Source organism: Cydia strobilella, chromosome 10, assembly GCF_947568885.1.
Source record: "Cydia strobilella chromosome 10, ilCydStro3.1, whole genome shotgun sequence".
Classification (NCBI taxonomy): Eukaryota; Metazoa; Arthropoda; class Insecta; order Lepidoptera; family Tortricidae; genus Cydia; species Cydia strobilella.
This window is the reverse complement of record NC_086050.1, coordinates 17918080-17941440: the sequence shown is the minus strand read 5'-3', so window position 1 is coordinate 17941440 and position 23361 is coordinate 17918080. Positions and strand designations below refer to the sequence as shown.

The 23361-nt window shown below is 39.9% G+C and overlaps 1 protein-coding gene across 1 annotated transcript in view; it reads right to left on the bottom strand.

Annotated features, from left to right (window-relative positions):
* Window positions 1–14258: 14258 nt before the first annotated feature.
* LOC134744537 (uncharacterized) overlaps window positions 14259–23361 on the bottom strand; it is a 139149-nt gene continuing 130046 nt past the window's right edge. Inside the window, exons 10-17 of the mRNA XM_063678354.1 lie at window positions 22688–22838; window positions 20244–20447; window positions 19122–19287; window positions 17602–17791; window positions 17207–17374; window positions 16535–16700; window positions 16075–16190; window positions 14259–15979 (exon numbers count right to left, since the gene is read on the bottom strand). Of these exons, the coding sequence (XP_063534424.1) occupies window positions 15467–15979; window positions 16075–16190; window positions 16535–16700; window positions 17207–17374; window positions 17602–17791; window positions 19122–19287; window positions 20244–20447; window positions 22688–22838 (1674 nt within the window). The 3' untranslated portion in view covers window positions 14259–15466. The remainder of the gene's footprint in view (window positions 15980–16074; window positions 16191–16534; window positions 16701–17206; window positions 17375–17601; window positions 17792–19121; window positions 19288–20243; window positions 20448–22687; window positions 22839–23361) is intronic.

Sequence of the window (23361 nt, the reverse complement as noted above, 5' to 3'; positions counted from 1 at the left end):
TTTTTTGCCGTTTTTCGCGTAATGATACGGAACCCTTCGTGCGCGAGTCCGACTCGCACTTGGCCGGTTTCTTATTATCACACTTGCTCATAAAAGGTATTATGACTCGTATAACGTAGGCAATGCAGTCCTATAATAAACTTTTCTGTAATACCTAGGTAGGTAGAGGTAGCTTAAAAAGTTTTGTCTCTATAGGTAAGTCTGTCATATAGATAGAACTCTTAAAAAATATCACCGTAATAGTACCTAGTTAGGTACTTCCTAGGTCTTAGCGCGGATTAACTGAACTGTAACGTGAAACGGCGCTAATGAACTAGTCTAAATACGGTTTAGCGTATGCTACTCATAGCAAGAAGGTGAAGGTACGTCTGTCTGTGCATAAGCCAGCTAAGTGGAAGTGAGATGGCAGTAGGTATCGCTATTATTAAAGTACTTTTGTCCAGTTAGACTTGCTTGAGCACTAACAGAAATGTAGTTTTTAGGATTCCGTACCCAAAGGGTAAAAAAACCGGTCAAGTGCGAGTCGGACTCGCGCACGAAGGGTTCCGTACCATTACGAAAAAAAACAGCAAAAAAATCACGTTTGTTGTATGGGAGCCCCATTTAAATATTTATATTATTCTGTTTTTAGTATTTGTTGTTATAGCGGCAACATAAATACATCATCTGTGAAAATTTCAGCTGTCTAGCTATTACGGTTCATGAGATACATCCTGGTGACAGACACAGACAGACGGACAGACGGACAGCGGAGTCTTAGTAATAGGGTCCCGTTTTTACCCTTTAGGTACGGAACCCTAAAAAGCGACCCTATTACCACCTATTACTAAGACTCCGCTGTCCGTCTGTCCATCTAGCTGTCTGTCAGGCTGTATCTCATCACATCTCATGAACCTTGATAGCTAGACAGTTGAAATTTTCACACACGATGTATTTCTGTTGCCGCTATAACAACAAATACTTAAAAGTACGGGACCCTCGGTGGGCGAGTCCGACTCGCCCTTGTCCGGTTTTTTTAAATATTGTTTACCTTTTTATTTAGCTACAGACCCGTAAACATTAGGGTGGAATCCCATCTATCAGCATTCAGCGTCGGACAAGGAAAGCTAGTGAATTAGGGCCTTGGGACCTCACGGCTTCACGGCTTCGGCGGCTTTGCCATGAGGCCCATTTAAAAGGCCCTAATTCACTAGCTTTCCTCCGGTGTCATGCTTCAAAACTTGTATCACCGAATTAGGCGTGTCACCAAATAATGTGAGTTTACCCTACAAGCGATTTCTCATAAGTACATATTGGGTTATAATAATAAATAAATAAATAAAAAGCTTTTATTTCAGGCATTTACCCATATTGCGTACAAAATTAAATACTACTTAAGAACTAATTGAGGTAAAGGGGTGCCAGTCATGTTAAAAATAAGTCTAAATCTAGTTATGGCCCATCCCGCCGCGCCATAAGCCATCCGACACCACTACCTGCACGCTGCGGTGGTCCATCTTAGTGGGCCACTATGATGGTCCATCGTGTAGAGGAGCCATAAAGTATTACGCAGAGTATTACGTGGTTAAAATTTCACACTGTATAGCGCGAGTTGTCTTATATGCTCTATCTAATAGGATGGTGATCTGTGTCGCATGCACGCTTAGTTCTCGAGTCGCGATATCTCACAAGCGGAAGTGAAGCGGCTAATGCCTCTTTGCGAGTAGATTGTAAGGGGAACGATGTACTAAATGGTTAGACAAGGAACATTCTAGAATCTTTACAAGGCTAGATAATTTTATTAAGTTACAACTGTGTTGCTGGTACCTAAATACGTAGTAAGTAGTGCCATGCGAGACTCGCGAACGCTTACAGAGTGGAGTGAACATAATAGACATAGTCTATACGAGTAGTTATAGACATAAAACCAAGCGACCAGGGGTAAGAGAAAGACATGTTCATGTATTGACAGTTTTATGTATGGCAGCATAATCCTTTTTCTCTTTCACTCCTATAAATTTCGATATTTCGCCATCGCTTCCTTGCTATCATGCCATAAACCGACCATAAAAAAATGCCCGGTCGGTGATAAAGACAAAGCATGGCACTATTTTCTTTCCTCTTATAGGAATCGCAATAAGACTCTTTCTCTATCAAAGAGTGTCAGACCCTTGGGAGTGACTAAAGTGTGCTAAAGGGGACCTTCAGATGGCGACTGCAACAGCGTTATTGTTGCAACATTATTAGGTACTTACTAAAGCGTTGCCGCGAACAATTTCCTTGATAACCTGCGTTGCTATCAAGGACGGTAACATAACGTCAACGCTATAATTTAACAGTCGCAGCGTCTTACGTAAGCGAACGACTCGCGAACGCGAAGCGGCACGGCGCGGCGCGGCGTTCGCATTCGCAACGAGGTCGCCCATGTAGGACACTTCTATAGGTATCAAAGGATTGATTCACCCCGCGCTGCATCGCTTCGCTTCGCGTTCGCGTGTTGTTCGCCTACGCTGCGTTACGATGTGACATAGTAACGCTGCTCCCAGATGATATCGTTACTAAACTGAACTACGACAACGACGCCTCCGAATCTAACTTTCCCATCATCTAAGGATAACATGTGACGTCTTTCCCTGTGACTCAAATTGTTTCCTTCCCGAGGGGAAAGTGGGGTAATTGCGTCCTGCACCTGCCGCAATTATAAGGATTCCTTGCGATGATCTCCACTCTCCCCTAATGACGGTATAAGTAGTATAAGATTATGGGGGTACCTATTTAAGGTCTTGGCTTTTTGCAGTGTTTGCTTGAGAAGGGTTTTGATTAGGCTTGTTTTAGGACCCAATGTTGGGCCTTATACCCAAAAATTATAAGTATGTTTTTTTTTTTGTTAACGGAGTGGGCGAATGCTTTTACGCACCGTCCCCCCGGCCGCGAGATGGCCATTGATGGGGGGGTGTGTGGGACTCGCGGCTCCTGTCCCCTCTCAACTGGCGAGAGGGGAGGGAGAACCTGGCCCTACCCACTAAACCCACTCCGGCGTTTCATATCCTCTTTGCCGTTTGTGAGGGCGCCATGGGATCGAGTACACTCTACCATGGTAGAGCAATTCTACTGAAATGTTAATTGAAAAAGACGAAATCAACGTACAAGTTAGATTACCTAATTTACTAAAGAATTAACCTAAATTACTTTTAACTTACAGAGAACTAAACACTAAACAGATTGACTCAGAGCACTGTAAATATCTGGCAGCAATAGAATTTCGGAGCAAAACGTTAAATTGTACCTTTTCCCATTAGACTAGAACCTAATCGTACCTATATAGACAATTCCTATCTCGCATTGTTTTAGAGAACAACTAGTATACAATGACCTCTGGATTTATAAGAACTGTAAGAAAATAGGTCAAGAATAAACTGGTTTCCTGAATGAGCTTGGGAAAGGGGAAAGCGAAGGACCGAATCAGCCTTGTCCTTTTTGTTCGGAATCCGAAACACGAGTTATGGGCTCTCAAACCCGTTGAGATTTTAGTGAAGAAGGGTTATTTGGATTGTGAATTGGTTCTTTTATGGAACTTTATAATTACTGATGTTTACAGAGGAACGAGGAACTTAAAGTTCCAAATCTCTCCAAAAACTTGTAAGTAAAAATTGCGCCTGTTAAAAAGTTAGGAGCAAATGTGCGCATCAGATCGATCGTTAATTTATAACGCTAGGCAACTTTCTATGGTTTTTTTATGTGATAGTCAGCAAACGAGCAGACGAGCCGCCTGATGGGAAGCAGTCATCGTCGCCCATGGACATAAGCAACATCACAGGAGCCACTTAAAGGGGGGGTTACTTTAAGAGGGGGCTCCTGCAAAATTGCAGGTTTTTTATAAATTTTTACACGTTTTAATGAAGGGCAATTGTAATGAAAAAAATCACATAGAATTCATAGAAACTAGACTATATTTACGAGGGCTGACTGCAAGCAAAACCTTAAAAGGATAAAGTTGGCTCGATAAAAAAAAATCACGAAAACATGTCCATTTTTCATTTATTTTCAATTTTATATCATTACCCAGCATTCTATAGCAGTATAATTTTAGTATAAAATAGCTAGTGATATAGCCGAGGGATTTGTGCAACGAAATTATAATCAGAAGTATAATTCCAGTTATTGAGGAGAAACGTGAAAAACTCGCGCGGTCGTCAAATCTTCCGTCGCAAGTTTCGCACGGTGCGCCGCATTTTTTATTCCTTTCTAATTTGCTGGGTTTACGCGCCCTCTTAAAAAAAAGTATTAACCCCCGCGCAAGGGGTTCGCCAGCTGATGGACTAGGGGGGGGGAGGCAGGTCATATAGCCCATGACCTAGGCGAGGGGGAGGGGCATACATTTACTTAGAAATCTTGTTCCCTAGGGGGGAGGACGCCCATGCCCCGCACGCAAAAAGGGGTGTTATTTTTATTCGACGCCATGTGTGTCTGTCTGTGTAAAAGGTTACGGTAAATGGTTAAGGTCCCAAGAGAAAACTTTATAAGTGAGTATTTTACAAGTAATGTTTTCATTGGCACAGACCTCCAAACTCCAAACGTATGAATATGCTAGGAGAGGGTTTAATCAGAGCGGAGCCCGAACGCAGTTAGCCGGACTCACGACACTGCCGGACACTGGAATTAATGGTTCCGGATACTATACACTAGAAGATACAGTTGAATAGTTTTATTGGACATTCCCTGGAAGTCGCCATCCTTAGTACACTCAGCAACAGAAGTAGGGAGACTATAATACTTATTGACAACTCCATAGTAATCGGCCGGGTCTCTATTGTTTCCCATATAGTTTACAGTCATAATGTATTGTTTGTCCACATTTTCGTTAGTCATAATTTGGTTTTTCTCAGAAACCCGTTACTTTTCAGGATTGGCATAAAACAAACCTAACCTAACCTGTAGGATAACCTGAGGAAAATCCTGAAAAGTTAACGGTTTCAGAATTATGACTAATGATAATATGACAATCATTACATTATGACTTTCAATAATTATGTCAAACAAAGGGACCCCGAACAAAGTTGCTGTTTAACACCTCGTGCTAATATTCCGAAGACCGTGATTACCATAGCATGTGACTGCGTCGAAATATCGGGAGCTCCAAAACAATACAAAAGGTAATCACGGTCTATATCCCGGTCAATATAAGCATTATAAGTCTACTAGCTTTTGCCCGCGACTTTGTCTGCGTGGACTTAGTAACCGCAGCTAGAGTAAGAATAGCGCCTGGAGAAAATCTCATAGCAATCTAAATTTAAGCATATTATGCACACAAATTAGCAGGCACTTCGTTAATTATCTCAATTCCACCCCGCTTTTTACTTTCTTAAGGGATGATTTTCGGGATAATAACTATCCTATGTCCTTCTCAGGGACTCAACCTATCTCTATGCCAAATTTCATCTAAATCGGTTCAGCGGTTTAAGCGTGAAGAGGGAACACACAGACAGACAGACAGACAGACAGACAGACAGACTTTCGCATTTATAATATTAGTAAAGATGGATAGTATGGATTAAATAACTATTGTACTATACTTTTGAGTCACTTCCAGCGATATATCACTGTAATTGGCATTCGCTTTAAGTTTTTTCGTACAGAATTTGGTCAATTCAGTTCGGACATCGGGTCCAATCGGGAGCGTGTCTTATAAGAGGTTTATGGGTTCACTTTTGGAGCGTTTTCACATTGTACGATCCGATATCGGATATTAGAGTTATGCATGCTCGTTCACTGAAAAGATACAACTAGTATAATTCACAACTGTACTAGTTCGGTGTTTTTGTACAGTAGTACACAGAGAGAGTCGACGTTTAGTTTTAGTTCGGTCGGATGAGTCCAAGGGCCTGACACTTTGATAGAGAAAGATCTCAGAAGAGTCTTATCAAGTAACTATTTATTAATCTGTGGTCTTATTGCGATTCCTATAAGAGGAAAGAGAAAATAGTGCCATGCTTGGTCCTTATCACCGATGGGGTTTTTTTTTCATGGTCGGGTTATGGCAGCAGGAGGCGATGGCGAAATACCGAAATTTATAAGAGTGAATGAGAAAAAGGATTATGCTGCCATACATTAACCTGTCAATACATGAATATGTCTTTCTATTCTCTTACCCCTGGTCGCTCGGTTTCATGACTATAACTACTATACTATGTCTATGGATGAGTCGGATCAATCCATAGACATAGTATATACAAGTAGTTATAGATGCGCCACCGTGCGACCGGGGTAAGAGAAAGCATATTTTCTCTCTTTCACTTTTATAAATTTCGGTATTTCGCCATCGCCTCCTACCTATGCTGCCACCCGGTCGGTGATAAGGACAAAGCATAGCAATATTTTCTCTTTCCTCTTATAGGAATCGCATTAAGACTATCTTTCTCTATCAAAGAGTGTCAGGCCCTCGGATCACTCGGATCGCTTTGCTGTCATTGTCACTCCTCGGTCCTCGCTTCCATTTTGTTTCGTTCGCGTGTAGTATAGTGTACTAAAACGTACTAAGAGCAGAATCATTAGGAAATAGTTCGGTCTAGTACAGTGGAGGGAATCGTGTCTTTTTGATTTTAGTACATGTACTACACAAGCCTATCGGATATCGGAAACAGCCGCTGGCTCTATGGCGTAGTCATTTTAGTTTTACATTGGCGCTTTATTGACAATAATTGAGTGAATTGCAAAATTTGCAAACAATTTGTACAGTTAAGAACCTGTAATTAGTCTAAAATTAATTGATTCCATTGTGTTACGACAATCAAGCCATTTAAGTGATAATGCATGAGTGTTTTTGCGTAGCTATGCTATAGACTTATATATGTGTATGTGTATGAATTATAATAGACAGTTGAAATTTTCACAGATGATGTATTTCTGTTGCCGCTATAACAACAAATACTAAAAACAGGATAAAATTAATATTTAAGTGGGGCTCCAATACAACAAACGTGATTTTATAGCAGTTTTTTGCGTAATGGTACGGAACTCTTCGTGCGCGAGTCCGACTCGCACTTTTCCGGTTTTTATTTGTATTTACTCGTTATTTACTTAAATTTTACATAATATAGTCTGTATTTATTATGACCAAAATGTTAACCCACTTTCCGTAGACGTTGGCGGACGGGCGTCTGATGTATGACGTGTCAACTTGTCACGTTTGATGTATTGGAGCTGCGGTAGCACATGGGCACTTTTCCAGATTTCACCTAAACTAGATTTTCTAGGGTGACGTATGGCAGCTGTTTTTTTAGGGTTCCGTACCTAAAAGGTAAAAACGGGACTCTAAGATTACTAAGACTCCGCTGTCCGTCTGTCCGTCTGTCTGTTGCCGCTATAACAACAAATACTAAAAAGTACGGAACCCTCGGTGCGCGAGTCCGACTCGCACTTGGCCGGATTTTTATTTAAATAAAATACGTAACACTTTCTGTCCATAAGCCTGCGTTCGCACATCAATATGCCAAAAATGCTTTTTATCTAGTTCTTAGCTCGTTTTAAATATTTTATCTTGCTTAGTTTTAGACCTAGTTTAAGTAGTAGATAACTTAATTACGTTTATGTAGACTTACAATCTTACTACTGTTTATATAATACTAGCTTTTGCCCGCGACTTCGTCTGCGTGGACTTAGTAACCCCAGCTAAAGTAAGAATAGCGCCTGGAGAAAGTCTTATAGCAATCATTCAATTTGAGCATAATATGCACACAAATATTAGGCAACTCATTTATTATCTCAATTCCACCATGATTCCACCCCGCTTTTCACCCTCTTAAGGGATGATTTTCGGGATAAAAACTATCCTATGTCCTTCCCCGAGACTCAAACTATCTCTACGCCAAATTTCAACTAAATCGGTTCAGCGGTTTAAGCGTGAAGAGGTAACACACAGACAGACAGACAGACAGACAGACAGACAGACTTTCGCATTTATAATATTATTATAAGTATATAAGTATAAGTATGGAAGAATGGATATAATAATATATCTCCTCCCTCAAGCGTTATATTTTAACTGAATGTTCCTTTCCTTTAATTTTGTGCACACGTTACGGTCCAGATCTGAACTGTACGTCATTAATGTAATTAATAAATGTCTGTAACTTGTTTTGTGAGCCAAATAAAATAAAATAAATTGGAAATTGGATCTCAATCTCAACTATATAGTCATCATCATCATCATTAACTTAAGAGTAGTGTAGTATCTTCCAGCTTTCCCTTTCCTGCGCCATCGCAGCTCTTTGACTTTTTTGTACAGTAGCCATCAGATATATCGGAGCGGCCGAGGTGCTCAAAAATATCTGAACACGCACTCTAACGCCTTAACAATAGAGGCGTGTTCAGATATTTGTGAGCGCCTCGGCCGCTCCGATATATCTGATGGCGACTGTACGACACGACCCCGGCTTTTTAGGTTCTACACATTAGCTCATTACCTAACTTAAATGGCTAGCGTTAAGGGGCCCACTGACTATCAGTCCGCCGGACGATATCGCCCTGTCAGTTAGAACAAAAATTTGACAGTTCCGAACAACTGACAGGCCGATATCGTCTGGCGGACTGATAGTCAGTGGGCCCCTTTAGCTTAGTCCCATAGACTGAACACTATATTTAATATCAAAAGGTCGTATCCCCCTACAACTCCCATAGTCACATAATACGTTTGTACAGTCGCCATCAGACATATCGGAGCGGCCGAGGTGCTCAAAAATATCTGAACACGCACTCTAACGCCTTGACAATAGAGGCGTGTTCAGATATTTGTGAGCACCTCGGCCGCTCCGATATATCTGATGGCGACTGTAACACAACATTGAACTACCATTTAATGTAAAAACGTCGTATCTTCATACTATTCCCGTATTAACATACGACGTTTGTATAACAATAGTGAGGTGACCGCACGAGTCCAAAGTTAAGTCAGAGTTAGGCCCTAGGGAGCTGAACAGAACCGTTGGGTAATTTAAGGTATTCGCTATTTGAATAATAGTTTCGTTGTGCAACATGGGGCGTTAGTTAAATATTGCAAACGAGAGTATAGTTAAATCGCGACGGATTTATAGACTCGAGTTTGCAATATTATTACGCCCCGAGTTACACACAATGTTTATCATCACACTTGCGATACAAAAATGAAGTATAAAGACAAAAACTGTTAATATTAGAAACTTTATAACTCCCTAGGGAAAACGCTTTTTGTACAGTTCCCGCTAAGCCTGCGTGTAATTCCACATTTACTGAGCGAGTGTGATGAAAAATATGTTATGATTATTCTGAATAGAGTCGTTTGTACAGTCGCCATCAGATATATCGGAGCGGCCGAGGTGCTCAAAAATATCTGAACACGCACTCTAACGCGCCTTGACAATAAAGGCGTGTTCAGATATTTGTGAGCACCTTGGCCGCTCCGATATATCTGATGGCGACTGTACTAATGCGCTATAGAATCTTTAACTTCCTTTAAAAAAAAATGTTGTGCCTTCACTTTTTAATCAACTGAAATCTGTGAAAGTTTTTTTCGGCCTCGGGTTAAATAAACTTCTTAAGAGGAAAGGGCGGCCTCGTTCCTCTGGATATTGACATTATGGAATATATTTTTATATAATTTGATGTAGGTATTAACCATAGCTATAGGTACGTTTATATACGTTTCACTTTTTTCGATTTTTTGATTATTGGAAAAAATAGGAGTTAAAAACAGATTTGATACAATTTTTTAAATTCTCACTTATAATAATTAAAAAAACGAAAAAAATTTAACGTAAGTGCATACCTGTGCTTGATACACAACAAATTGTGTCAAAATATTTTCAATAAAGTTGATATGCAGAGAGGAAAATGAGGACTACCTACGTTTGCATGATCGATCATCCCCTATCCTAGTCTTAAAGTACGAGATCTTAACTAGCTTTACTGACCAACTAAAGTCTAGAACACAGTAGTACCTAATTTACTTCACACAACACTACAAACTTAGTCTAAGTCTCGCAAGGACTGTTTAGTCTATAGCCTGTAAAATACTGGATAACCTAACTCTGAAGAACTTAATTTACCTGGAGTTTTGTTTGTGTCATAGATCACTTACACTAATAAAAGACACCACATACATCGAGTTATCTTCTTCTTCTCGTGTCGATGGTTTCAGACTTTCAGACTGTGCGGGACCAAAAGGCAGCGACATTTATCGCCCTGTCCGTCGCATCACGGAGATCCTGCTCAGAGCAGGAATGCGGGCACGCTGGGCAAGATAACATGTGTTCCATTGTTTGGGGAGTCGTCCCACATGGGCATTGGGCGTCTGGGCCGCTTAGAGCGCCCCACTTAAGCATGTTCTCTTTGCTACGACCGACCTCTTTGGGAACGCAGTCTGTTTAAGGCTTTCCAGATCGGCCACGGCTGCTTATGCCCAGCGGGAAGCGCTTCAGCGGGGCGGACGTAGTCGTCAGGAGGGGCGCGGAAACTCTTCCATTGGGCAAGTCGCTTCTGGGACGGTGGAATCCGGATCGCTGCAGTACACCGCATCGAGTTATTATTACTATAGATATTAAGCCATACCAAACAATGAAATTCTCGCAATCACTACCTGTACCACGCGACCACACGCGAACAAAACGCGCCGTAAGCGCCGTAAAATTCATGGCGCTTACGCGTTCAGGTTTGTTGTCATGGCGCTATGGTTTGTTGTTAAAACGACAGCAACTCATGGCGCAAGATACTGGCTCTCTGCGCCGGTTCTATACGTTAGTAATAATAGTTTAAAGACCACATATTTATGGACCACCCCTGTCTTCTAGATCTTTTCTCTTCTCTCTTGTTGTATTGTTGAGGGTGTCCCATAGATGGCGCTGTTAACACAAGTTAACAGTTGTCAAGACCTGCTCAACCTCGGCCATGGCGACTGGCGAGAGCTATCGCAAGACCGAGAGGCATGGGCATAGCGTGATCTGGTGTCGGAGGTCAGGACTCACTTTGCCTTTGGGTCGTTGCGTCATCGTAGTAGGCTAATTTTAATTAAGTAATTTGATTGTTATTTGTATTTAAGCTTTCCCTTATTTATTTTTTACATTGTGTGTACTAGTCCATCTACTGGGCCTTACTGAAAATCAGCGTCGCGGAGTGTGCCATGTTGGCTCACACCGTGACACCAAGCTGAGTAAGGACCATTTAGCGCAACCTCATTCTGTTCAATTATTTCTAGTTTTAGTCTTGTTATGTTGTGCTAATAAATGCTTTTTCTTTCTTTCTTTCTTTCTTTCTAGTAAGTAAGTACATAATGGGCCGAGTAATATTTTGTTGTAGTTTTTTTTTGGTAAGAATTTGATAAAATTTGGTGCATAACTATATAGTTCCCTATTCTGTACGATATAAGGGCCATTTTACTATAATGCCCATCTTCCTCTGACTAAATACTAAATTGTCATTAAAATACTGACAGTGTCTGACCTGGCCCTGTAGACAACATGCCAATCGCTAACGCTACGTAGCGAACGAAACGCACCTGTCACTGTCACACTAATATGGTAGAGTGATAGAGACACAAAGCGATTCGATAGCGAAGCGCAAGTGACCGTCACCTTGGCTAGGCCGCCTGATTCCTGAGTATAAAATGTGTAGTGGGATCAATTTCATTTTTGATCCTGTCCATGATAAATTGGTAAATCGCGTTTTTTCATACAACGCCGGTTTTGTAGCATGCAGCAAAATGAAGTGGATTACAACATATGGTAAAATCATAGACATAGTATATACAAGTAGTTATAGACGCGCCACCGAGCGACCGGGCGTAAGAGAAAGAATACTCATATAAAAATTTTATGGCATAGGATTTTTTCTCTTTCACTCTTATACATTTCGGTATTTCGCCATCGCCTCCTACTTATGATGCCACCCGGTCGGTGATAAGGACAAAGCATGGCACTATTTTTTTGTTTCTCTTATAGGAATCGCAATAAGACTATCTTTATCTATCAAAGAGTGTCAGGCCCTTGGGTAAAATGCATCTTTATGTCAAATCTATGTCCTTTTATATAATAATAATAATAATAAATAAATCTTTATTGATCAAAACATACATGGTACATATATGCAGTTGGAGCCCTGATGGAGACTGCGTTAGTTTACACTGTGTTGCAGCCCCAGTGTTTGCCCGTATTATATAATCAGTTAGAATTATAAAGAACCATTAGACTTAACTTAACTTGTAACATAAAATATATAATATCTAATTTAGGTACAAACAATAATATAGCGGGAAGGCTATTCAAAAACTTGCATGCATTTGTGTGCGTGTGTGTGTGTGTGTACTAATCCTAACATCAAAAGGTTGTCTGATATGCTTCGTCTAATAGTAGGGGTTTGTGGTCGAACTAAAAAGCGATTGCAATGCTGGCCTGATTTAATTGTGTTTGTAACTCTGCCGATGTCCATTGTCCTACGAGGGAGATTTTAGATTAGGTCACCTAGTTAGGACTTTACTGTCTATTTCATCTACCTTACCGCTACTCTTACCGCTACTCTTACGCTGCGTCTTACGTAGGCGAACACTCGCGAACGCGAAGGGAAGGCCCAAGGCGTTCGCGTTCGCAACTAGATCGCCCACGTAGGACACTTCTATGGGTATAAAAGGATTGATTCACCTCGCGCCGCATCGCATCGTTCGCGAGTGTTCGCCTACGTAGTACGCTGCGTTACCCTTACCTTTATTTTATATAGCTCTGTACTTTCTGAATGCACCCTTACCACCACCAGTTCTCCATACAAACATAGTCCCTATTTTCCTCCCTGGTTATTGACATTATGTAAAATATTTTTACACAGTTTACTGTATATCCATAAGTTTGCCCCTTTGTTTGACTTGTTTCGATTTTTTTATTATTTTGAGTAGGAGTGAAAAACGAATTCTATACAAATTATTAAATGCTACAAGCTATTTCTGTCAGAACTCTTTTAACAATAAAAAAATCGAATTTTTTAATATACATAAAATTGCTTAAAAATATTTTCTATTATGTTAACGTTTGTATGAAGAAGCAGTCAACATGATTTCGTCCCCCTTCCGTCTTTATTCTGAATATCAGTTAGCTGACCGGGCTGTATAATATATGAAATAGCTGACCACCATTCTTCCTTCATTACTCGAATACTCCAATTTAAAACCCCTAAAATGTTCGCAGTTTTCGACTATTACCTGCATTCCATATTGAATATTGGTGCACGTTGATTGGCAAATAGTTGACTGCCTAGATTAAATTCCTGGCCCGCTATGTCAGCTCGCTATCCATATTTTATACGCGAGACACGCATTCTCTGCGTGTTCAGGTTATGAGGGAATGATTAGGTATCTCATGTGAGTAGCTATATATATTTTTCTCAAAAATGGACGGCAAAGTCGACGTTGCGGGTTAAAAAATAAGTCGCGAAGTGCGTAGTTTATGGTCAGTCAAAAAATGAAAAAGTTAAAAACATTGCAGTCTCGATTTCAGGACTGCAATGTTGCATACAAATTTCATTATTTGTCGAGTTCCAAACTTTTTAAAAGTTGAAGTGGCCATATCAAATGAAGGCATGGGTCCATTAAACAGCCAAACAGATGATTAGTACTTACTATTATAATGTTGGTACCGCGACTATTTAGGTGTCTCAAATAGGTTGGCGTATTTTCAGCAGAAAAATACACTTCTATTTTTAATTTAAAAAAATAAAAAGGCGGCAAAGCAAATCTTTTTACCTTTTTCTGTGAATATATATATATACATAAGAACGTTGCTTCTGTAAAATATTTATATTATATTTGTATTTATTGCGCCATTTTTGAGAAAAGCACTATATATGACTCGGCTGGAAGGCTACTTGCTGGCTTCGGATTCAATTAAACGGACTCCCAAGGTCGTCCGTTTAAAACGAATCCTCAGCCAGCAAGTAGCTACTTCCGAGCCTCGACAATAATGTACTATAGCTATATAGTAATTTTGTAGTTTTAATATGTATCTATGTGTTATCTGTCGTGGCATCACCGAATGGGCCCTACGGAAGACCAGTACTGGATTTATAGAGTTGGGTCCATTTCGTGATGCACACTTAATGATTTCTTTTTTTTCTTGCTGTTGTTGTCTGTACATGTTCGTCCATGTGTTGTGATCGTCATGAATAAATATCTTTTATCTTATCTTATCTATAAACATACTGACAATATGCCTGTAGGTTCATTTAATTTTTTTAAATATTACGGATTTATCCGTTAAATAAAACAACAATTTCAAATACAAAATAAAAACTGTTTATTCTCAAAAAAGGAACAGAATTAAATTTAAAACAACTCCTCCTTTTACGCTATTTAAGGTATTGCTAACAGTTTTACAATAAAATAACATTATCCCTTAAACTTTCTACTTAATATTTAATAAAACTAATAAATGCGGTACAAAATAATTGTTATAAATAGTAACAGAAATCATAAAATGGATTTAATTTGACACAAGATGACTAGATTTAAAAAGATAACGATGTTTTTGCCACAAATATTTTACTTACTGAAGATTGACGATTAAGAATAAATAAATAAATAATTTAAGAACGCAATTCAATATTGCACTGCCCAAAATCCTCAGTCTTCTATACAATTTAAATAAAATAAATAACTATTGCAATATTGTTAATGATACAAACATTCAAATGGATATTTACAACGTGAAATTTGTAGAACACGATGTATTGTTCATTAATGCTCATAATAAGTGTGAAGCGATTACTAAAAGCCAGCTCTTTGTATTTACCAACTTTATTTTAGAAAACCATTTTCACAACAATGTTTTCGTTAAACTAGATTTATTCTTTGGCAGAAATACACGTTTGAGTTTTAAACCTGATATCACACAAATCTTAGCGTGCTTAAATCTAGTGACTAGAAATTGTAATGATATTAATGATAATGATGGGTGAAACAGTGACATTATATATAATCCTACACATCTTAATGAAGTTGTCGATTATAAAATGCTAAGTGCTTCTAGCAGTGGGGATATTAGCTTTGTGGAGGAACTAGATGATAAAGTACTCGCTAAAGAAGCAATCAATATTGATACAGCCTAGATAATCGACTCAAAAGTTTATTAGAATGAGATGCGTTAAACGCGTCAGGACTTGAATGGACCGAATAATAATTGGACAATATAATAGGTTCTGATAATTGTAATCTATTATCCCCACTAATTATTTTCTACATCTATTACATTAGTGAACTACACATATGGAATCTTTGAAAAATATATATTGCGCTACATTTAATTTTGATTTGATGATATGAGAGAATATAATAAATATGTCTGATTTATTCACATATTGGTCCTTAAGTTAAACGGGCATTTGAATCTAAGGGAAACTAAAATTCTACATAAATATTACTGATGGTAACGATTGTCTACGGGGTGTTAAACTTAAGTTTATTTAAACCTCAACAATCCACTTAAGCTTTAACATTAAATTTATCAATTAATCTATTACTATCTGGTGAATCGTCGGCAAATTTGATTTCGTTTGACGAATCAGTGTCATCTGCAAACTTTATATCATCGAGATCTGTGTTTACTTTCAAAGTGTCATAATCTTTGGTTTCTCTCACGGTATCGTTAACTCTCTTCAATGTATTATCATTGTCGCTTTTGTCTCTCCTGTGTACTTTTACTGGGGATCTTGTTAAAGTGAGTTCTTTCATTTGTATAGCGTCTTCTTTCTTCTTTCTGCTTCTTTTTGGAAGTCTTGGGGAGCTTTGTAAGTCTGTAATGCTGAAGTTGAGTGGATGGATGATGTTGGTCCTGTCGTGGACTTTTCGCGAGGATTTGACTGAGTCGTTGGACTTGATGGATCTGTTGTCGGGTTTCCCTCGCTCGATCCTCTTGAGAGTGCTGCAAGAGGGACGGTCTTCGGGTGACTCTGTGTTGCTGCCAGGATCTGGATGAAGTTCTTTGGGAAGAATTTCCTGAAACAAAAAATATAAATTGTTCGAAAATTATAATTCTTAAAAAAATTGTAAAAAAAATGGTTAAAGGATCACGAAAAGATTAAAATATTTACCTCATAAATAGGTAGTTTGCTTTCATCTATTTCTTTGATGATGTCTCCTTCTTCTATAGGAGGGATCCAGACCAGGAAAGCAGGGTCCATTCCTAGGTACGAGCCAGGAACTGAACCTGCAAATAAAATTCCATTCAACAATCGTTTCTTCAGACACCAAGAAGACATTGTTTGTGATAATAATTTTCTTTGCAAACAATTAAAGTGGTTAGGTATTTATCAATTAAAATCCTAAAAAGGTACAAATAGTTAAACATTAATTTAAAAACAACGGAATAGAATAGAATTAGTAATAAAAAGATACAAATAGTTAAAGTAGAAGTAGAAACCTTGCTTTGGTACTTCTACGGTTCACTATGGCTCTGAACTTGTGGTAGTAATTAGTGAGTTTTGGTTGGCATTGGCACCTGACGATATACTGTGTCGTAATTTGCATCAATAATATTTTTTTCTATCTCACCTGCATTATTAACTTCATAGTCATAATAATCAATCTCCATCTCAGGATGCGAGGTGAGACTGAGATCAGACCGCAGCAGTCGGCGGTTGCAGCTCTCCTTGTTGTGTTTCGGATTGTCGCGGATCCGAGCCGCGGATACTCCACTCAGCGCTGGCGAGTACCAACCCTGGCGAACAAAGGACAGATTATAGACGTCACCAGGGGGTGACAGGGGCCCTAGAGAACAAAATTTAACAAAATGTGTGGCCATCCCCCTAGTCTCCGAGCCCATCAGCTGGCGAGCTGGCGACGCCCTTGGGACAGATAAAGGTGTTGAAGTTGAAGCTGAGAAATGTTGTTCCTATTGAAAGGATCCAAAAGACAAAAAAGCCCTGGATATGGCACGTGATGATGTGTAATAAGTAAGAAATCATGATAGTAAAATAAGACTTCACAATTTTTTAAGCAAAGTACTCCATCTATCTAAAAATTGGTGAAGGTTGGGTCCTAAAATGTCTTTATTGTAAAGATGCTTTTGGGGATGCTTAGGCAAACACTTTCGTAAAAACTAGTGGCTGTGCCAATTCTTTGGATGAGGTTGCTGGAGACTCAGGCTTCCATAAGCGTTCCCTGGGGAACTAAGGGAACTGTGACGTAAGGCCGGGATAATGCTAGGAATACCTTTTTACTTACGTTTGTCAGAGTAGCAGCGGACGATGAAGATGCTCTGCTTCCACTTCTGTCCAACAAGCTATCTTTGTCCTTTTCACTACAAGAGTCCCTCTCGCTTACACTGGTGACGCTTGTGCTTATGTCCTCTGTTACTGTCTCGCTCGTTGAAGGCAGAGGCGGAGATGTGACCTAAGATAAAAATAGTATAATGTTTAGTATCTTTCTCTTTTTTAAAACTTCTTTGTTCGATTCTTAGACCTTTAAATGCAGTTTAATGAATCTATTACTACCCACACCGCGCGTTGGTGGATAGAATAACGTCAGAATAGTTACTCGGAGAGCATTGGTGAAGTGATCACAGTCGTCACGTCCTCTCAGGACTCAGGAGGATACGAAAACGAAGAAGACTTTATTACCTGTGGCGTATCTGCCATAGTCTGGGACCTCTTCAACGGTGAGTGCGTCATGGCGCTAACACTAGTTTGTCCCGCGGGCGCGCTCGCAGCGGACTCGGGGGTTATGGTGGCGTCGCTCGCCGCGCTGTGTGCGCTTCCTTCGCTAGCGTTGTCTTGCTCTTCAGTGTCGGTTGGTTCGTCTTCGTCAAGCCTTTGAATAAAATTGAATTTGGATTAACTGTAATAGATGCCATACACTAAAGAAAAAGCGACTAAGTCCACCGGTGGCTGAGGCCAGAATCGAACGGCGTCTTCACCTTACGCGGCTAACGACCACTAGACCAACCAATCCTCGACCATCGACCGGGGGAATGTCCGGGACCCCACGGTCCCGAGATTTTGTAAAGGACATACAAATAATAATAATATATTTAATTTTCTTTCATAAGTAACTATCGCGGTAACCGAAGACAATACTATTGGTTTCTTTGTAGTTTTTCCTCAGTCACCCGTTGACCACGAACGCTGTAAAGGGTTCGAAACGTCGGGATGTATTATAAATTCAATATACGCTATATAATCCGTTTTCATAGTTTTATTTCATGGGGATTATAAATTTTAACTTACAAAGTATATAGTCGATTTTGCAAAACAGGAGGTTTGCTTTTATGTCTTAATGGGTTTCTGGCTTTTAGTGAATTGAAAACAAAACAGAGTTCCCTTTCAAAATGAGATAACGAACTCTTGAATGAAGGGTTGTATTCACTAAGTAATTAGTATGACACTTGTTATGGCTTGTTAATATCTACGAATGGGTTTGAAGTGTCTTTGTTGGCGCACGTCTCTGTTACACGAGAGGTTGTTAGTTTGATTGGTGTATTTGGGATATTTATGTAGGTATTATTTATTCGAGAAATTTCAACGGCTTTAATCGATACACTAAACTTTTTAGCAATCAACATCTTTCTCGCGTTATCCCGGCATTTTGCCACGGCTCATGGGAGCACGGGGTCCGCTTGACAACTAATCCTAAGAATTGACGTAGGCACTAGTTTTTACGAAAGCGATTGCCATCTGACCTTCCAACCCAGATGGGGAACTAGGCCTTGTTAGGATTGGGCCGGTTTCCTCACGATGTTTTCCTTCACTGAAAAACGACTGGTATAAATATCAAATGATATTTCGTACATAAGTTCCAAAAAACTCATTGGTACGAGCCGGGGTTTTAACCCGCGACCTCCGGATTGAAAGTCGCACGCTCTTACCGCTAGGCCACCAGCGCTTCTCGGCTCTCGGCTCACCAGCAATACGTTCAGTTTCATTCGCTACGGCGCAAAGGATTCTCATCTTGACTAGGCCCCCTGAAGTCAGCAGCCTTCGCAGAGAAACGCTGCCTCCAACTTCGGGTAGGAGGGCATTGCGGCACTAAAGGCGCCTAGAATCCACACAACAACAACAACAACACAACAAACACAACACAACACAAAACAACAACAACACAACACACAACAACAACAAACAACAAGGTTACAGACGCTTACCTTTGCTCTTTCTCCGACGCCCTATCCGAATCCCTCAGCCTGGTATGCCTAGTCCGTCCTGAAGGCAGCAGTCTTCGCAGTGAAACGCTGCCTCCGACCACTTCGGAGAGCAGGGTGCTCCGTGAGCCTGATGTGGCGGCTCCGAGCTCTAGTGATGCTGAACATGCTGTGACAGAAAATAATTTAATTAACTTGGAATTTATCACAAGGGCCAGAAGGCTTTTGAAATGTGGTGTTCGAAATAAATGTTGGGAATAACTTTTACGACTCCACGCACAAACTTATCTTTTCTGGATCAAAACTCGTGTTTCCACTATTTACTATTTGACATTTTGTCCTGGAATGACAGTGTCCCGTGGAGGGTCGTTAAAGGAGTGACAGGATAATATACGGTTTTAATACAATCGAGGAACTTCACTGCGTCAAGTTCCAAAATCAACCAGCATGGAAAGCAACACGCATAAGGCGAATAAGGATCAGGGCCCCTATTCGAGATGCACAAATGCCAGTTTCGGCATCCACATTAGTTTAACAGTGGAATGATTCACCAGTTGTGCCAAACCGTCTGTCACCGTTAAAGCGTTCGCTAAATTCTATTGTATGGGAAGTGTCATAGTTCTCTGCTGCGTGACGTTGATCAGTCTGTTATTTGTGGTTGGTGCCACTGGCCCTTAATATTCTAAAATGGCTGATGCCGCTAATGTCAACACATCTAGATCCACACTGATTTCAATCATAGGTGTAGGCTAGGAGGTAGGGAATGCAAAACCGGTTTTTATTTGTATGAAAATTCGGTTAATATTCGGTTATTAAACCGATTTTTCCATACAGTTAAATTCGGTTCCTTAGTAGGCAATGCAAAACCAACCAATAGAGACGCCACGTCACGTCTGTAAGTCGCTATACAAAAAAGTCTGCCAATTTTTGCGGGGGAGGGGAACGTCAAATGTAAACGTAACGTCAAAATAGCCATAAACGAACGTCATAAACGACAAACGTCAGTCCTTATATTGGGTATGACCATTGGCCGACTATTTTCGACAGAGGGGAACGCCTGATAATGGCTACTCCGTTTGGTTATATCCTCCAAGGGTGTAGGTATGTATACAAAACTAAACTTACCATCGCTATCAGTAAGAGATTCTTTATCCGCCGCTCTTTGATACGGCGTGGTTCGTCTAGCCGAATGCAGCGCCAGTCCTAATGCAGCCAACGCTGCAGCAGCAGCTAACGCCATCGCCGCCGCTCTGGCGCCGCCGCCGGCGCCGAGCCACGCCGGACCAACGCCGATAGACGCCCAGGCTGCTGATGCGTTGCGGATCGGTTCTGGGAGGGAAATTAACACTTTATCACGTTATGTAAGGTCATTTTTAACACAATTTTTTTTTACTTTAATTGTATTTTGCTTAAACAGCCGGGAATTCCCGGTTCTTCTCGCCATACCATTCAGTCTTTATAATAAAATTTAATCGCATTAGAGTCGTTAATGGCATGAATTATGTGTACAAAACGCAAGAGTTTAAAGTGTTAACTTAAATCACGTTTGTCTTATAAACGATCGCTGACTCCCTAAATAAAAACAATCCGTTTTCTAGTTTCGAAACTTAAGCTGAGAAATATAACCAGGGCCCAGCTTTATAAAAGTCGTCCTCATCGGATAGGTCATGGATACGACATGCAAATTTTATTAAAACTTTATTAAAAAATTCGAACCGTCACGTCATTTGATTCAACTCTCCCTAAAATTACTCTCTCTTTTCCTAGCTATCTATCCCATAGTGGTGGGGTCAGCTTTCCTGTTTAACCTTATCCACTTTGCCCTGTCCACTGTCTGTTACTAGATTTATTATACGCTCAGCGCTCAGCTACACAAAGTGAAAGGAAACGCTCCGAAAAATCCTTCAAAATATGACGTACGAAGACACAGATAATCTACTAACAGGGGCCCATTTCTCGAACGATATTAGTCTAATATTATTAGTGTGTTGTCATGAAAACCCATACAATTTGACAGTTCGTGGACTAATAATATTAGTCTAATATCGTATCAATCTCATACCTTACTTAGGCAACTCAGCAAGCTTCGTTGCCTAAACACGGTACTCGACTGATGATCTCTATATTATCACAATTGTATAAAATACAATTTCTTTTAAATACATTTTCTTATTCTTATAATAGCGAGCATCACGAATTTTTCAGATACATTACTCACAGTAGCCGCACATGGGACACTGATTCGACCCGTGAAGCCCGTGAAACAGAATAAGAGTAACGAGCCCGGTCTGATTTCGTTTAGCGCGGTGGACCGAAAGGGTAAGGGAGGATATGACCCCAATTGAATTCGTATTTAAGGCGGTTCCCTGAGCCAGAAGGCGAAAAATCTCCTTATATGATCATGTTTTTCTAAGAGGCGTTGATATTCGTAGACGTGAAAAAAATATATGTAGTTCTTGACTATATTATCTTTAACAACATAGCTTCCGATAAACGAATCATGACACTTCGCTCGATACAATTAATTCCCAAAGTAACCTCTAACTCGGACTTAATCCTACTTTACTCGGTTATTTATTATGTGATACTATAAACAAAAAAAGAAGAAAAAGCAATCTTAACGTAAATAGTAATTTCGTAGCTTTAGAATTTCGATATTGTAAGGTAACGTTTTTAAAATAAATAAAAACCGACAAAATTCGATCAAAATTGACGCTTGGCGCGTATGTTCTTTCCCGTTCTTTCTTGCGAAATGTGACAAAGACAAGCCGATGGAACGGCCTTAATCTCGAATATTTGGCAAATTATTTTATTAAGAAACACAATACACATATATGTTGGTAGAATGCAATGTAATCTCGTTTACTTGTTTACTCATTACTGTTATGACGTATGGTTGCAGCACTGTTGCGCTCTTTCTCTGTTGTGTGAATCTATGGTGGCGGATTCAGTTTCAATGTGAGCTTATAAAATATATTTCTATTAATGGGAAAAACCACTTGTTTTACTCAAATTCCAACAATATATACCAAACATATGTGTATTGTGTTTCTTTAAGAAATACTTACGAAATACTCAAGTAAAGAAACAACACCGTACTGTGATTATTAATAGACTTTATAATTTTAAAGAATGAATTATCTTATTTTGAGACGCTCAAAATTGGTTTGGATGAATGGTACACGGCTGTGGGCGTACGTAGCTTAGTAATCATTAAATATAAATACAATGTTTATGAAAAACGTGCATATTGACATTATTTTATCCAGGGTATTATGGTTGTTAGACCTTGATCTCCGGTTAACGTCGTATGCCGCATACAGTATAACTTTAATAGGAAAGTTGCCGGCTTCTCATACCATGTGACTTTATACACTGCATAATATGGCGTCAGCTGAAGTCAACTTCTTACCAATTACCAAATAAAACTTACCAATTTGGGAAGCGTGTGCCAGAAAACCTCCTGCGCAGTTCTGATCCGCGACTGATTTCTCATACCATGTGACATTATACGCTGCATATGGCGTCAACTGAAGTCAACTTCTTACCAATCACCACATAAAACTTACCAATTTGGGAAGCGTGTGCCAGAAAGCCTCCCGCGCAGTTCTGATCCGCCTGATTCTTCGCTTCACCCGAACGCAGTTCTACCAGTATATGCCCGCCGCCGGCGATCTCGATCGCTCCGCTGCTGTCTGTCGTGGTTTCCACGTCTCCGACCTGAGAAACCAATAAGTAATGTACCTATAGTTTCTATTTTCTTCCGTGAGCTTCTACGGATTACCGTCTTATCTTTTGTTTAAAAACCGCAGACGCGCGTGCTACTATGAAAAAATGGTCAGGCCGCATAGGTAGCGTTTATTGAATTACTACTTTATTGAGCACGAAATAATTCTCTACTGGTGCGTCTAAGGTAGGCGACTAAACGCTCTCAAACCAGCTTAACTTGTGACACTGCGATGCGAAACAAAGATACGTATTCGAAGACCCCGCTTGCACTGGTAACGCGAGCGCTAGGCTAGCTAGCGCTAAGGAAGCAATGTTATGTTTCTCGAAAAGCAGGTATAAACAGGGCCGGATTTTCACACAAACACATTTGGGAGAGCACATAATCTGCATACATATACCAATTACCTTCTTGAATAGTTTTCTAACGCGTATGGTATGACAATGGTGGATACTGTGCTTAACAAGTTTTAGCTAAAGAAGCAAAGCAAATTGTTTTAAAATTGTAAAAGTTAGA